At 38.1% G+C, this 17,303-nt stretch overlaps 1 protein-coding gene across 4 annotated transcripts in view; it reads right to left on the reverse strand.

Moving 5' to 3' along the window:
• The window catches only part of LOC109072976 (gastrula zinc finger protein xLCGF3.1-like), a 31,660-nt gene extending 15,465 nt beyond the window's left edge, over nt 1-16,195 (reverse strand). For 2 of the 4 annotated variants that reach the window (XR_006159355.1, XR_006159354.1), the window contains exons 1-3: nt 16,088-16,195; nt 14,774-14,903; nt 5,322-6,355 (exon numbers count right to left, since the gene is read on the reverse strand). Coding sequence is in view for 1 of the 4 variants with exons in the window: in XM_019089168.2 (XP_018944713.2) it covers nt 5,331-6,355; nt 14,774-14,873 (1,125 nt within the window). In the remaining 3 variants the exon portion in view is untranslated. Of the gene's footprint in view, nt 1-5,069; nt 6,356-14,773; nt 14,904-16,087 lie in introns of those variants that run through there. The other 2 variants (XM_019089168.2, XR_006159357.1) reach the window with 2 other exon arrangements.
• Between the last annotated feature and the right edge of the window lie 1,108 nt (nt 16,196-17,303).

Consider the following 17,303-nt stretch of genomic DNA (forward strand, 5'->3'; position numbering starts at 1 on the left):
GAAGATTTGAAATGGGTCTGTAATTTGCCAGTTCACAAGGATCTAGTTGTGGTTTCTTAATAAGAGGTGTAATAACCGCCAGCTTGAATGGTTTTGGGACGTGACCTAAAGATAACGATGAGTTAATAATATTGAGAAGCGGTTCTCTGGCTACAGGTAACAACTCTTTCAGTAATTTAGTGGGTACAGGATCTAATAAATGTGTTGTTGGTTTAGATGCAGTGATAAGTTTATTTAGCTTTTCCTGTCCTATAGTTGTAAAGCAGTGCAGTTTATCTTTGGGTGCGATGGATGAAAATGAAGTATTAGACACTGTAGAATCTACATTTGTTGTATGTCTGATGTCATCTATTTTATCAGTGAAGAAATTCATAAAGTCATTACTATTTAACTGTGAGGGAGTATTTAGATCAGGTGGCGTCTGGTTATTTGTTAATCTAGCCACTGTGCTAAATAAAAACCTTGGATTTTTTTGGTTATTTTCTATGAGTTTGTGGATATGCTCGGCCCTGGCAGTTTTTAGAGCCTGTCTATAGCTGGACATACTGTTTTTCCACGCAATTCTAAAAACTTCCAAGTTAGTTTTTCTCCATTTGCGATCAAGACTACGAGTTTCTTTCTTGAGAGAGTGGGTATTACTGTTGTACCATGGCACAGTATGTTTTTCTCTAACCTTTTTTCAATTTGATGGGGGCAACAGCTTCTAATGTATTAGAGAAGATAGTGCCCATGTTGCCAGTCATTTCATCTAGTTCATGTGTAGTTATGGGTACACAAAGCAGTTGAGATAAATCAGGCAGGTTATTTGCAAATCTGTCTTTGGTGGCTGGAACAATAGTTCTGCCCGGATGATAACGTGAAGCCATATAGTTAATATCATCAATACGCAAAATGCACCATACAAAGAAATGGTCAGTAACATCGTCACTTTGAGGTACGATATCTATATCAGTAAGATCAATAATATACGAAATAATTAAATCTAGCGTATGATTAAAATGATGAGTGGGCCCGGTGACATTTTGCTTTACTCCATAACAGTTTATTAAATCAGTAAATGCAAATCCTAATGCATCATTTATATTATCAATGTGAATGTTTAAATCTCAGAAAATTAGTGCTTTATCAACGGTAACCAACAGGTCTGACAGGACATCTCCAGATTCTTTTAGGAATTCTTTTATAAAGATGTAACTCATTCATTCACGTTTGGTTTGTGTGTGTATTTTGAAGAGGACCTGGATGCAGAGAATTCGTGCTCAGATGCTGAGGAAGACGCACCTCCAAGGAAAAGACTGAGAGCTGGAAGAAAGTCATCAACAAGAAAAGAAGAATGGTTGGGAAGTCATACATTGGAAAACAGAAGCAGAAGGAAATAATGAGGGAGCCATGAGCTATGGGGCCTAGATGTTCATCAGCAGCATGTGCCAGGTCAGCTAAACATCACTGCAGTGCAATCGGCGAGCCCGAGATGAATAACATTTTCAATGACTTTTTACAACATATGACCTGGGAGGAGAAGAGGGTGTATGTCCACATTGGTGGTCCAGGAGCGCCATCTCTGGCTGTGTCTGGCCAACATGAGAGAGCAGGATAAGATACAGTTCTTGAATGCTCCCGTGTCCCAGACTGGCCTCTTCGGCAACGCAGTTGAGAGCTTCGCCCAGCAGTTCTTAGCCGCACAGAAGCAGACTGAGGCAATTAAGCACATCCTGCGCCGGAGGAAACCTGCTGCTTCCGTTCCGGCTGCAACCCCCTCAGCCTGCTTGTCGCCGAGGGCGCCCCCCTGCGGCCACTCCCGCACAGCAGTGTCATGGAACTGGTGGCAGGCAGGATGTCCAGATCTCCGCCAAGCCTGGATGCAAGCGCAAGTGCAAGAGGCCCTGAGACAGGCAACCCAGAGATGGACGAGACTGCTCATCCGGAGATGGTGACCGCATCACTCCCTCCCCGGAGAATCCATTGTTTCTTTTTGTTCCGCCGCTGGCCCAGCAGCCAGCGGTACCCAAAACTTCAATAAAAGAGTGGTTTCCTCAGTCTCTGGGTCTCAAGGGGAGGAGAGTTGTGAACTGTGCACCACAGGGGTACTTCCCTCCTCCTCCTATCTCGCCAGTGGGTAGGTCACCCAAGAGCACTCCTCCTGCCCATTCATGGAACCAGGTACGGGCTGTAGCATTCAAGTCCCCGCTTCAGGTCATCACAAGACGGGCTGTCACAAGCCCCAAGACGGGAGCCTGTCTCTTCTCCCGCACACGGGGGAATCAGGTGAGTGTTACACTTCACACCCAGACGCCACCCTTTGCTGTCACAGGCCCCGGGTCGAGTCCCTGTGTTCCACCACGCTGCCCCATGGGTAGTTCAGAGTCGGCTTGCGGCGTCCGAGACTCCTAGTTCTCTAGAGAGTCCCCTAACCAGGCAGATCCTGTTGAGTCCACCAACACTCCGGCGGCCAGACATGGCAGACCGTCCAGCACCAGGCCTTTCAACCAATGAATTCCTGAAATCTGGTGTGAGGCTAGTGCCCATATGAGTGACCCGGTTGGGATCCCATACGTGTATCTCCACGGTAACACCCACTAAGACCATGATTCCCCTGGCAGACCACACTCTGCCGTCTCTACATGATGCAGCCATGAGCCATCCTGGAGACTTCCATGTGCAGTAGTGCCCCTCAGGGTTACTCCACTTGAGTAAATGTCACTTAATGCCCTCTGGGAGAAGTTGACACCACAGTGTGCCTCTTCCAAATGGTTTCCCAGTGTTATCCAAGTGCGATCGAGAGTGAGTGACTGAAAGGGAACGTCTCGGTTATGTATGGTAACCCTCGTTTCCTGAAGGAGGGAACGGAGACGTCACGTCCCGTCGCCACAGTTGCTGTACCACCGCTGAGCTGCCGGATTACCGGCTCGGCTTTTCAGCGAAAGCATGAATGAATGCGATGCACCTGCTGCCTCTTATACTCATGCTGTGATGATGCAATAATCGCATGGCAATGTGCATTGGCTTGTTTAGTTACACTCAGAATGGACTGGTCTCTTTAGCGAGATCCCAATTTCGTCGGTCATCCGATGTGACGTCTCCGTTCCCTCCTTCAGGGAACGAGGGTTACTATACTTAACCTTGACGTTCTTCAAATCAAATCATTATAGATGTTTCAGCACCATGGACAGATTTTTTTTTTTAAGGCAGCTGAGAAATAGCACCCCCAAATGGGCCAACACTGCAATGGTTCTTTCAATTGTATTGTCACGTAAAAGATTTTGTAAAATTGTCATGTAGGATAAAGTAATATAACAAAACCTCAGAGAACCATGAAGAAAAATTACTTTGCTTCATGCTGGACAACAAATGTATTTTCAGTTCATCAAATCAACACTTAATAAATCTGGAAGATAAATTAATTATTTTGGTAAATCCTATTTTCAGTTCTACAAGTCCAAAGGTTATTCAGCACCTTGGTCAGCGACAGAAAACCCTTTAGTCTACTGTAATATACTTCAAAGTCATAGGTCCATATCTTAAAACTGCTACAGTATAAATGTCTGAAAATTTGCATGGTAACAGTGCAATGCCTTGGAAAAAGGCCCCAGTATAACATTTAATGCACCCTCAAAGGCAGCTGAGATATAGCACCTCAAACTGGGCCATTTATGCAATTTCTCCTGTTACTGTATTGTCATATCTGTCGAAGTTACGGGTCCATAACTAAAAAATGCTTCAGTAGGAATGTCTGACAATTTGCATGGTGACTGTCAAATGCACTGACAATAAGGTCCCAGTGGAACTGTTAACACGCCCTCAAAGACATCTGAGATATGGCACCTCCAATTGGGCAAATAATGCAGTTTCTCCTGTGGCTGTACTGTCACTCTGTCCATGACAATGCAATGGCTCTTTCAATTCAACTCGGTATCGTTCACATTTATTTATATAAGGCTTTTCACAGTACATGGTGTTTCAAAGCAGTTTTACAGAAAATGCATGTTTCTTTGTTACAACACCACATTATATTCTACAACATCTGGCAAGACCAGTGACTTATGTGAGGATCCTGTTCGTGGACTTCAGTAGGGCCGTCAACCCCATCATCCCAATGCTCCTCCAGACAAAATTAATTGTGCTTTCAAACATTTTATTCTGATGGGAAGTAGAGTTAATCCATCAAATGTTTACTGAATATTTATTGCATTTAAAATGATAAAGAAAAATCTCCAGCCAATCAAAAACAGTTTTGCCTTTTCAAGCATCTCCTATGATTGTGCTTCAAAAATGTCAGCGGTTTTAAGACTTTCCCCCACCATTTATAACATTTAGGCGTTTTTATGAACTTAACCTCTTAAGACCCGAGAAAAAAGTTTTAGGAAAAAATAATTTTTCTCTGTGTCTTTACATTGTTAAGAGCATTAAAAATAATGTACAAAATGTTTTTAAAATATATATATTTTATTCGGTAGAGGACATCGGGACTCAATTCCTTTAAAAAAATGGAAGGACATGAATGAAGATGCATAGGCAAAACAATTGATTATTTAAATCACCAATACATTTTTTCTTTGTATAAAGATGATTCTCAACTATGTTATAACAGAATGATTCAATATACCATTTTTCTTTCTGCAAAATGTGTGTAAAATGTCCATAAATGGGTTTTCTCATTATATACAATGTATCTATAAACTAAATTTAATTTGCATATTAATGTTTTTGGGGCAACATGTAATGAAAAAAGAAGTGTAATAATGGGAGTAATAATTGACAAGATTTTCATAATAATATATAATATTTCATAGAATATTGAAATATCATTTCTTTCTCTATTCAGTTGTTATGTCTCCTAAAATGTGTAATAAACATGCTTTTAGTCCCGGTGTCCTCATGTGAGGAAATGTATGAAATGTTTTGTAACAAAGTTTTTTTGTTTTGTAACAAAGTCATATTTTGATTTGAAACCCCATAACATTTTCCTGAGATGTTGATGTCCATAAGAGTGTCACTAAATTAATTTCAGACATTTCTGATAACCAAGGAGAGGGAGTGGTCATGTGAAACATCCAATCATTTGGTATCTCTGAAAAGCCCTGAATGTGCTCTGTACAGGACATCCAGACTTAAAACTGTGGCATGAACACTCTCAGAGGAATTCACAGAAATATAATGTCCTCATATGAGGCCAGAGGGTCTTAAGAGGTTAAAGTTGTTGAAAGTGAATTTAATGCTATGACAGGCTTTTCAAAGACCCACACTTTCTCCAGACTGAGTGCACAGATGAGTTTTGAAATCGCTCCTTTTTCTAAATCTCTTAGAACACGCCAATTTCTTACTTTTCAGATCTATTTGACATGTGAAACTCGCACTGAAGATGCGTGAGAAGGCCTCTCTTTGGTGTGAACTCTCTTGTGAATCTGAAGAGCTGTTCTCTGTCTGAAACTCTTTCCACACTGTTTGCATGTGAAGGGTTTCTCTCCAGTGTGAATTCTCATGTGAGTCTCGAGGTTTGCTTTTCTTGAGCAACTCTTTCCACAGTGATGACACATGAATGGCTTCTGTCCGATATGAGTTATTACGTGCTTCTTTAACTGTTCCCTGTCTGTGAATCTCCTTCCACACTGATGGCATATTAAGCAGCTCTCTCTTGAGTGAATCTCTATGTGCTTACGAAGAAATTCTTTACGTGCAAATCCTTTTTCACACTGATTACAGGTGTAAGGCTTCTCTCCAGTGTGAACTTTCATGTGAGCTATAAGATTTCCTTTCTGAGTCATAGTTTTTCCACACAGTTGGCAGGTGTAAGGCTTCTCTCCGGTGTGAACTCTCATGTGAACTACAAGACTTCCTTTCCGATTCACAGTTTTTCCACAGAGCTGGCAGGTGTATGGCTTCTCTCCGGTGTGAATTCTCATGTGAATATCAAAGGTTGCTTTATGTGGGAAACGCTTCCCACACTGACCACATTCAAATGGCTTCTCTCCAGTGTGAACTCTCATGTGGATGTAAAGCGTTCCTTTATACGTGAAGCCCATTCCACAGAGAGGGCAGATATGAGGCTTCTCTCCGGTGTGAGTTCTCATGTGAATCTCTAGACTGGCGTTTCGTGGGAAGCTCTTTCCACACTGATGGCACATGTAAGGCTTCTCTCCAGTGTGAACTCTCATATGGATTTTAAGGTTATCTTTTTTGCTTAAACACTTTCCACATTGTTGGCAGGTGAAACATTTTCTAGTTCCAGTCTTCCCAGCTCTTTTCTGAGAGGAAGTCTTTTCCGTCTCTGAGCAATTGAAAGATTTTTCTCCAGTTGTGAAGTCATGATGTTTCTCATGCAGATCTTTCTCTTCGGTTTCATTCAGTGCCACCAGGTCTGCAAAAAAAAGAAAAGAAATATGTGACCCTGGACCACAAAACCAGTCATAAGTCACTGGGGTATATTTTAAGCAATAGCCAAAAAAACATTGTATGGGTCCAAATTATCGATTTTTCTTTTGTGCCAAAAATCATTAGGTTATTAAAGGGACTGGTTATTAAAGGGATATCCCTTTAAGTAAAGATCATGTTACATGAAGATATTTTGTAAATTTCCTACCATAAATAATATCAAAACTCAATTTTTGATGTAATATGCATTGCTAAGAATTCATTTGGACAACTTCAAAGGCGATTTTCTCAGTATTTAGATTTTTTTGCACACTCAGATTCCAGATTTTCAAATTGTTGTATCTCGACCAAATATCGTCCGATCCTAATAAAACAAACATCAATGGAAAGCTTATTTATTTAGTTGATTTTGAAAAACTGACACTTAAGACTGGTTTTGTGGTCCAGGGTCACATATGTTAACCCCAGTTTAATGTCATAAATCAATAGACATCAAAACATTTAGACGTTTAAAGCATCAAAACCAAGAATATAGCTGTGAGCAGAGATGATAGGTTCAAGCAGGGTTCCAGATATGTAAATACCCACCGGCATCCTAGTTTTCTTCATCTACTTTGTACTTTGTCATTAACAAACAAGGGCAGCATGATAAATCGCATGTGACTGTCATGCGCATCTCGTCAGTAAAGCCGGGTCTGTGATTAATAGTACTGGTAAATCTCCATCACGTGCATTCAGATGGAAATTATTCAGATGCATTTAATACACAGAGCCATAGATCACTGACAAGCTACGCTATATTGTGTTCATTAGATGAATCACATTTGATTATGAACGCGATATTGCGTAGCTAGTCAGTGTTAGTGTTTTTATTAATGCCATTTATGTTTTTGTTAATACAGCACATAGCACTAGTCAACTAAACTTGAATGGAAATGTCATTTTGAAATTTCTGTGGTCTAATGTGATGTTGTTAATGTTCTTGTTCATGATGAAATTTTATTTTATTGCTGTAATTAATTTATAGCATTAACAAGATGACCTGTTGAATTCTTGGAAGCGATGACTGATTGAATGTATTTTTAGTCCAGTGCCTAAGATTATATTAAATTAAATTAAATTTATGCATTTAGCAGACGCTTTTATCCAAAGGGACTTACAGTGCCATTCAGTCTATCAATTTTTACCTATCATGTGTTCCCGGGGAATCGAACCCCCAACCTTGCGCTTGTTAGCACAATGGTCTACCACTTGAGCTACAGGAGCACTATATTATAAGATTATAAGATTATATTGACCAAATTCAGAGACTGTCATATGTGGATCAACTTACTATTTTGTGTATTTTCATCAGTTTCAATATGAAAAATAACTTTTATATTGATTCTATGAATTTATTGCATTTTGAGAAAAAAAAATTGTAGCAAATCTTTGAAAAACAAAACCTGGATTTGAATTTTTGAAACAGAAAATTGTGGTTTTCATCTTGCCACTTTTTTGGTAAAGAACCAAACTCATATTATATTGAGTATATATATATATATTTATATATATATACACATACCCCTTGCAGAATCTGTAAAAGTGTGAGTAAATTTAACAAGTCAAAAAAATATCTGAAATTATTAAAATAACCCCATTCAAAAGTTTGTGAACCCATGGTTCTTAATACTATGTGTGGTTACCTAGATGATCCATGTTTTTGTGATGGTTGTTCATGATTCCATTGTTTGTCCTGAACAGTTAAACAGCACTGTTCTTCAGACAAATCCTTCAGGTCCTGCAGATTCTTCAGTTTTCCAGCATCTTCTGCATATCTGAACCCTTTCCAGCAGTGACTGTATGATTTTGAGATCCATCTTTTCACACTGAGGACAACTGAGGGACTCAAAAACTATTAAAAAATGGTTAAAACATTCACTGATGCTCCTGAAGGAAATAAGACGCATTAAGAGCTGGGGGTGAAAACTTTTTAAATTTGAAGATCAAGGTAAATTGTACTTGATTTAACGCATGATTGCCCCGAAATCACACTTAAACCTAACTTTAAAGCGAAGAAGTTGAAAAAAGGGGTGCAAGATGGGGTATTTGGGTGAGGCTTCGGAAGTGAGGTGCGCGTTTCCCATGATAACGCTGTCAAATGTGTGATTGCTTAATAATAAAATGGATGAACTGATGGCCGGGTAAAAGTCAAGAATGACTTTAAAATGAGTAACCTGATCTGTCTAACGGAGACATGGCTCAAAGACGAGACTGAAGTTGCTCTTCCTGGTTACATCACGATAAGAGCTGACCGAGACAAACACCAATCAAACAAATCGATCGGGGGAGGTATGTGTATCTTTGTTGACAGTAAATGGGCAAGACAACTGTGCATTCATGAGAAAGTGTGCACCCCACACTATGAGTTGCTTTCTGTATCATTTAGACCGTTCTATCTTCCAAGGGAATTCGGACAGATTACCTAAATACAAGGAATCTACTGGTAGGATAAGTGAGAGTTTTAACAATGCATTCTCACACTCTGTGGACCAACCAGTCTTCATACTTGTGGATTTTAATAACTGCAAACTTTCCAGTCATTTACCAACGCTACAACAAAATATAAACTGTCCCACACAGCTTTCACGGACTCTGGATCAGTGTTATGGTTATATACAGGTCCTTCTCAAAAAATTAGCATATTGTGAAAAAGTTCATTATTTTCCATAATGTAATGATAAAAATTAAACTTTCATATATTTTAGATTCATTGCACACCAACTGAAATATTTCAGGTCTTTTATTTGTTTTAATACTGATGATTTTGGCATACAGCTCATGAAAACCCAAAATTCCTATCTCAAAAAATTAGCATATCATGAAAAGGTTCTCTAAACAAGCTATAAACCTAATCATCTGAATCAACTAATTAACTCTAAACACCTGCAAAAGATTCCTGAGGCTTTTAAAAACTCCCAGCCTGGTTCATTACTCAAAACCGCAATCATGGGTAAGACTGCCGACCTGACTGCTGTCAAGAAGGCCATCATTGACACCCTCAAGCGAGAGGGTAAGACACAGAAAGAAATTTCTGAACGAATAGGCTGTTCCCAGAGTGCTGTATCAAGGCACCTCAGTGGGAAGTCTGTGGGAAGGAAAAAGTGTGGCAAAAAACGCTGCACAACGAGAAGAGGTGACCGGACCCTGAGGAAGATTGTGGACAAGGACCGATTCCAGACCTTGCGGGACCTGCGGAAGCAGTGGACTGAGTCTGGAGTAGAAACATCCAGAGCCACCGTGCACAGGCGTGTGCTTTTGAACCAGAAACAGCGGCAGAAGCGCCTGACCTGGGCTACAGAGAAGCAGCACTGGACTTTTGCTCAGTGGTCCAAAGTACTTTTTTCAGATGAAAGCTAATTTTGCATGTCATTCAGAAATCAAGGTGCCAGAGTCTGGAGGAAGACTGGGGAGAAGGAAATGCCAAAATGCCTGAAGTCCAGTGTCAAGTACCCACAGTCAGTGATGGTCTGGGGTGCCATGTCAGCTGCTGGTGTTGGTCCACTGTGTTTTATCAAGGGCAGGGTCAATGCATCTAGCTATCAGGAGATTTTGGAGCACTTCATGCTTCCATCTGCTGAAAAGCTTTATGGAGATGAAGATTTCGTTTTTCAGCACGACCTGGCACCTGCTCAAGTTCCAAAACCACTGGTAAATGGTTTACTGACCATGGTATTACTGTGCTCAATTGGCCTGCCAACTCTCCTGACCTGAACCCCATAGAGAATCTGTGGGATATTGTGAAGAGAAAGTTGAGAGACGCAAGACCCAACACTCTGGATGAGCTTAAGGCCGCTATCGAAGCATCCTGGGCCTCCATAACACCTCAGCAGTGCCACAGGCTGATTGCCTCCATGCCACGCCGCATTGAAGCAGTCATTTCTGCAAAAGGATTCCCGACCAAGTATTGAGTGCATAACTGGACATAATTATTTGAAGGTTGGCTTTTTTTGTATTAAAAACACTTTTCTTTTATTGGTCGGATGAAATATGCTAATTTTTTGAGATAGGAATTTTGGGTTTTCATGAGCTGTATGCCAAAAATCATCAGTATTAAAAACAATAAAAGACCTGAAATATTTCAGTTGGTGTGCAATGAATCTAAAATATATGAAAGTTTAATTTTTATCATTACATTATGGAAAATAATGAACTTTTTCACAATATGCTAATTTTTTGAGAAGGACCTGTACCAAATGCTTATAAGGCAGTGCCCCGCCCACCACTGGGTAAGTCAGACCATAACATTATTCATCTGCTGCCCACATACAAAGCTAAACTCAAACAAGAGAAGCCTACTGTAAGAGAAGTGATGCTGTGGTCTGAGGTCTGTAAAGAGAGACTGCTTTGATGACATGAACTGGGACATTTTCTTTGATACAGTTGGGCTCGAAAGTTTGGCCCCCTTGCAGAATCTGTGAAAATGTGAATAATTTTCAAAAAATCTTTTTCAATCTTTTTGTCTTGTGGACTAAATGTTAACATCTTTTATGTACAATATCTTACTCAGGACAGTACTTAATAAAAAATAACATGCATTTAGTATGATCTCTCTTATTATTTGACAATTATTCACATTTTCACACATTCTGCAAGGGGTGCCCAAACTTTCGAGCCCCACTGTAACTGTGTAAGCACAAATTAGTTAACAGAAACAATAACATCTGACATTATTTCTGTGAGAATAATGTTGTACCAACAAAAACTGTTAAAATATACCCTATTAAAAAGGTTTGGGTTTCACATGAAATGGAGAAATGTCTAAGTGAGAAAAGGGCTGCTTTTGCTCAAGGTAATATGTTGCTCTTTAAAGACAAAAGACGAGAACTCAAGAGCGATTATTAGAAAGTCCAGGCAACAATATAGAGATAAAATGGAGAGACAGTTTGTCACTGGGGATGCTCGTAAAGCATGGCGCAGTCTAAATGATATGATGGGTAGAGAGACCCAGAAGCAACATTGCCTACCCACAAATATTGGTTTATTTGCAAATGAATTAAATCAGTTTTATAGTAGGTTTGACAAAACCAGACATGTAGTTACGGCTGACCAAGTGTGTAGCCACGTCTGGAATACCATCACTCTTACAGAGGAGGAGATAGCTGGTTGTCTTGCTAGGGTACACCCTCATAAAGCACCTGGCCCAGATGGTCTTAGAGGGAGGGCCATAGCAAGGTGCATTTACCAACTTAAAGATGTTTTACTAGACTATTTCAGATCTTGCTTGACACACACACTATCCCATTTTCTTGGAAGAGAACCACAATTATCCCTGTGCCTTAAAACTGCAACCCTGTATCACCTAATAGCTTCAGACCTATTGCCCTCACCAGCATTCTATGTAAATGCATGGAAAGGGTTGTGTTAGGGCGTCTGCCAAATTCCCATTTGTCTGACCAACTGCAGTTTGCATATAAGGCACAGAGAGGCACTGAGGATGCTACATTAACTCTACTGCATGTGATTAGCAAGCACATTCGGCATCCTGGTGCTTTTGCTAGAATTTTATTTACTGATTTTAGTTCAGCTTTTAATACTGTCAGGATTTACATTGTATTAGATCGGCGTTTAAAAATGGATGCCAATGGCACCTTGTGTTATGGATCAAGGACTTCTTAGCTGACCATCCTCATAAAGTCTCTGTACAGGATACCATGTCTGATGAGGTTATTCTGAACACTGGAGTCCCCCAAGGCTGTGTGTTATCACCTGCATTGTTTTCTATGTATATATGTGAAATGCAGATTTGTGAAAGTAATTTTAGTTTAAGTAGAGATTGTAAATGGTTTTAAATACCTAGGGATTTATCCTATATTGTAGTTTAAATTTACTTGAGCACACAGACTATATCTATAAGAAGGCAAGCCAAAGATTGTTTCTTTTGAGGAAACTGAATAGTTTTAATGTGAGTAAGGGAATCCTGAGGATGGTTTACATTAGTTTGCTGGAAAGTATGATTTCCTATAACATCACCTGGTATGGGAATCTGGGGGCTAGAAGCAAAAGTAAGATCACAAAAATTATTAATATAGCCAGTAAAATCATATTGGACCCCCAGAGGCAGCTGGTGGAACTGTATACAAACCAGACCAGGAGAAAAGCCTCACAAATAGTTCAGGACTCCACCCACGTCTCCAACATGAATTTGAAAAACTTCCTTCAGGCAGACGATACAGGGCAACAAGAAGTCTTTTCAAGAAATCTTTTATACCATCTGCCATTACTTTTACATTTATAATCAGGTCTAGATATATTATGTAACTAACAGCTGTTATCTATTTATTAATATTATTTATGGCCTAATTTCTATATATTGTTTTTATGTCTCGTGTCTGTAATCCTTGGGGCAAGACGTTCTTGTACTGTATGTTTTGTGTGTCTGTTGTATTGGACTGTGAAGTCAAGGGTATTTGTGGCAGTCCTATATGTTTTAGTGGGGCCGAAGATGAATTTCCACAATAAAGACATCTAATCTCATTTGTTTTCTGGGAAACAAGCAAGTATCTTCTGTTGCTTCCGAAGGGCAGTACTAAATGATAAAAAAAAAAAAAAAAAATAATCTACAAAATCTTTACCCTTTTCAAAATGTATGGAGTTTCATTCAGGAGCATCAGTGAATGTCTTGTGGACTAAATTTAAACATCTTTTATGTAAAATATCTTACTCGGGACAGTACGAAATAAAAAATAAAAATAACATGCATTTTGTATGATCTCTCTTACTTTGTTAAAATTACTCAGATTTTCAGAGATTCTGGAAGGGGTTCACAAACTTTCAAGTGGCACAAATATATATATATATATATATATATACACACACACACACACACACATTTACTCTGCTCTTCTCCCAGTTCTCTGGAGACTTACTTTGACGTCTTTCAGGAGGAGGAGATAAATTTGCGTGTTGTAAATCCTCAGATTCAGTGCAAACATGGCGGTGATACATCAACTAACATAGATTATTATAAAAGTGTTTAAACTAATAAATACAATTACTTAAACATATTGAAAATGTAAAGATATTTTTTAGATAAAATTTGAAAAGATATTTCATGATATAGTGAACACGTATGTGAATATTTTTCATAAAAGAAGTAAAATAAAAGTGATACAACTGTCATACAGCACAATTGTGACTGTGTCACGTGACAAGCATAACGCGTCGGCATGGAAACAATAAGGCGATACATTCTGAAATGGTGAGCACCTAAAAAAGCCTGAGGGCCTGGGGAAGAATATTTTAAACCCGCGTGTGAAAGGTTGAAGTGGGTAAAAAGAAGGACTATTTTAAAGTCACAGTTCCGGCTACCTGTTGGTGGCACTGTGACAATGACAATAATCACATCCACGTGATTCACCTCCTTGACCAATCATACAGATCAATTCTGAATCCGATTTTTCACTATTAATTTATCAACATATCAAAACCCCATCTTCTTCAATTATCTTGCCATTATGTTAACCAAGTTTTGGTGTAAAAAATCTAAAACAGCCAACTTCCGTAGGGTGGAGCTATTAACTGTAATATTGAATAAGGATGAATGATATTAGATTTCTGCCAATATTTTCAAATCACCTATGCAGAAATTATAATATATAGTTCAGTCATGAAACTCTAGATGGCGCATGCTGACGGGTTGTTAATGTAACTGATGATATTCAGAGAGTTAAACGACTTGGCACAAGTTGATTGGTTCATGCTGCATATGCAGCCAGTGAGCTTCCTGTCTTGTATTATATGGCTGGCTAGTATTCACTTGAGATTCCTCCAGAGTTCCTCTTAAACCCTCCACCTTCCCCAGCTCCACCTGTATAGATCTGCTATGGGTTATTTGATATGCTATTTGTGCAGCAGCAGTATGTCTTAAATACTCACAGCTCTGTATCGCCGTATGCATTGACAGTAGCGAGTTCCTGTATTTGCTTGCTGCAGTATCAATAATCTACAACTACGGCAATTACCAACAGCAGCAGCAGCAGATCTATTCCACCAAGACCAAATACACTGACACTGTCATATCCATCACCATGCTAAAATCTTCAGAGTTGTCATGATTGAAATTATAAGTTTAGAGAAAAAAAATGCCCTTTATTACAATGAGCATTTTTGAGGATGAGAAGAAAAAATATAGACAACAAATGTAAAGTTGATCACTCACATCTGTTTTTGTTAGAATAATTAATTGATAGAACTTGTTTTTCAGAGTTTCTAATTCAGAGATAGATTTGGGTTTAATGTTACACAAAATAATTAAGCTATTATATTTAGTTATTGAATGTGTGACAAATAAAACCACTCTCCAAATAAAAGGCATTTTTCAATGTCAATTTGGACATTTTATCACAGATCACATATAACCAACCTGTTTGTTCCTCAGTATCTTCATGTTTGACTTTTAAAGCTTCTTCAATCTTCATGTCTTCACTCTCCTCTTTAATAAACTCCATCTTTATAAGTGCCATGTGGATCTCAGTCACTTCACAGGAGTTTATCTGTGTGTTTAAGATGAGAATAATTAGCAGGAAAAGAAAAACTAAATGCAAACTACATCTCTGGGTGCGTCTCATTCCGCTCCCTAGTTCAGTAGTTAGCACACTGATAAGGGAGTGAGTCCGAGTGATAATTAATGGCCTTAAATCAACCTGCGGTGCACGTCCCAAAAGAGATCAATGAAACTTGCAGCCACAGTTGCTTTTGGGAAATGCACCCCTGATTAACTAACACTCAAAAAATTGTTAATTACAAAAGAATATTTTCCTCTTCCTCTTAAAAGAACGGTTTTATCTGAGATGTTCTCAAAAGCTGACACTATCAAAGTTAGAACTAGATACCTGTCGTTTCCTTTGCTACCTAAAATGAAATCGGTACACTTCAAAACAAGCAATGACATTTATCCATGCAATGCATTTCTTAGAATGAGACTTCATTTGGACAGTAATGCGTATACTTTCTACCTGAAAGATATAGAATCTCAGGAATTTTTTTTATTTTTTTTACAGTTGTACTATTGCTAAATCCTACCTTTGACTATAACATTGTTAAATTCAGTGTTTTTATACAAAGGTAATTTATTTTTGTTATATTGTATTATTATTGTGTTTATTCAGTGCTATTTGGGGTTTATTGTTAATGTTTAACAATGGAAAGATGTCAATGGTTGTTTGTTATTTTAAGATTTAATAAAAAAAGAAAACATCCTACACTGAAACATGTAGCTTATTGTATAATGTTTAACACACTATTATTAAACAATAGTAGGCAGCATACATTGTGTACTGGGCAGTAAACAAGTGTGCCATTATGAACAGAAGAAGTGAATCATTTTGCGTATTAATTGATTCAGTTTCGAAAAGCTCCGATTCTCCATCATGCCAGTGACTTATTTGGTGTTCATAATAAACTAATTCACTATATACAGAGCGAAATGAAACGCAGGTTTTCTGTATCTCACGTGTGCATGGGCATTACTCATAATAATAATAATAATAATAATAATAATAATAATAATAATAATAATAATAATGAATAATAATGTGACAGAATAAAGCACTACGATGCTACATTCAATAACAAATAATTCGTTCTGCATCGCTTGTAAAAATACATAATTGGTTGAACGTTTGAAAAGATTGAAACATTGAATGTTAAAAAACAAACACAACACACACTAACGTACCTTTTTCAAGACCAGCTGCAGGAGCGCGACGCGTCCTTATGACGTCACCTCGCCAGACCAAAATAAAAGTCTTGTTCACACTCTGCTGTCTACAATCAACATAGATACAGTATATATGACATTGATAGAGAGGAGTTAAAAGTTTAATTATTGATAAAATACATATTAAAATACATGTTGTCCAATGATGTGAAGAAAATCTTCAGAACTAACAAAGAAACTGATTTTGCACAAAATGCCAACAATAGTGTATTTTCTATTTAGTAAGTGGACAAAGTTCATTTGAGTCTAGAGTGCCTGAAAAGGTACGCAATGTGTTTTTTAATAATCAGCATGAGATAATTGAAAGCAAAATAATAATTAAAAAAGATAAATTGAGTAAAACAAAGGAAAATAAGTCTATACCAAAAAGTATTGATAAAAGTTTCAATCAAATTATTTCACGTTTTTAATGAAATCAATAGTTAGTCAAGTCTTCAATATCATTAAATATGAGTTGCTGCCCATGTAGAGTGAATCAAATAACTCACTAATGAGACACAATTTTCACCTGCTGAACTCCACAGAAACATCTGAAGTAATTGTTTTTCATTATTTTTCTAAGACGTCTGAAGCTGTAAACACACATGAAGATGAAGTGATGGGCAAGAAGAGAGAAGAACAAGTTGGAAACAAGAAAGGATCTATCTATCTGCATATACAGTATCCTCACAACTTGAGATGACAGTTAACAGGACAATAAAATATTTGCATGCAAAAACATATTTAGTTTACATAGCACACCATGTGCATACAGTACATATGGATTCACACCGATTTTTGTTGTTTCTCTTACTCGTTTGTGGAAAATGCCTTTTTTTCTTTTCTTTTTACATAAAATGTATTCTCATGCAAGCAATAATTAGAATGTACATGAAATGATGGAACTGGTAATAGGACTCATATATTTTATTAGCAAGTGGAAACTGATTTTTTTAGCGTTTTTCTGAGCAATTTTGCCCTTTTGGTTTGAAAAGCAAAGTTGAAGAAACATCCCGAAATATAACATATATGCATTAATTCAGAGTAGTAATTGGCTCCCATGACTGGAGAGTTTATTTATGAGAAAGAGCTTGTTCAATGTAATCACCATGCACTATTATGAAAGAATAATAAATGAATTATTAGGCAGAGAAATGTGTCCTAAGTGTGATATTGCAAAAGTGTTGTTTGCAAA

Source organism: Cyprinus carpio, unplaced genomic scaffold, assembly GCF_018340385.1.
Source record: "Cyprinus carpio isolate SPL01 unplaced genomic scaffold, ASM1834038v1 S000006503, whole genome shotgun sequence".
In the NCBI taxonomy this organism is placed as follows: domain Eukaryota; kingdom Metazoa; phylum Chordata; class Actinopteri; order Cypriniformes; family Cyprinidae; genus Cyprinus; species Cyprinus carpio.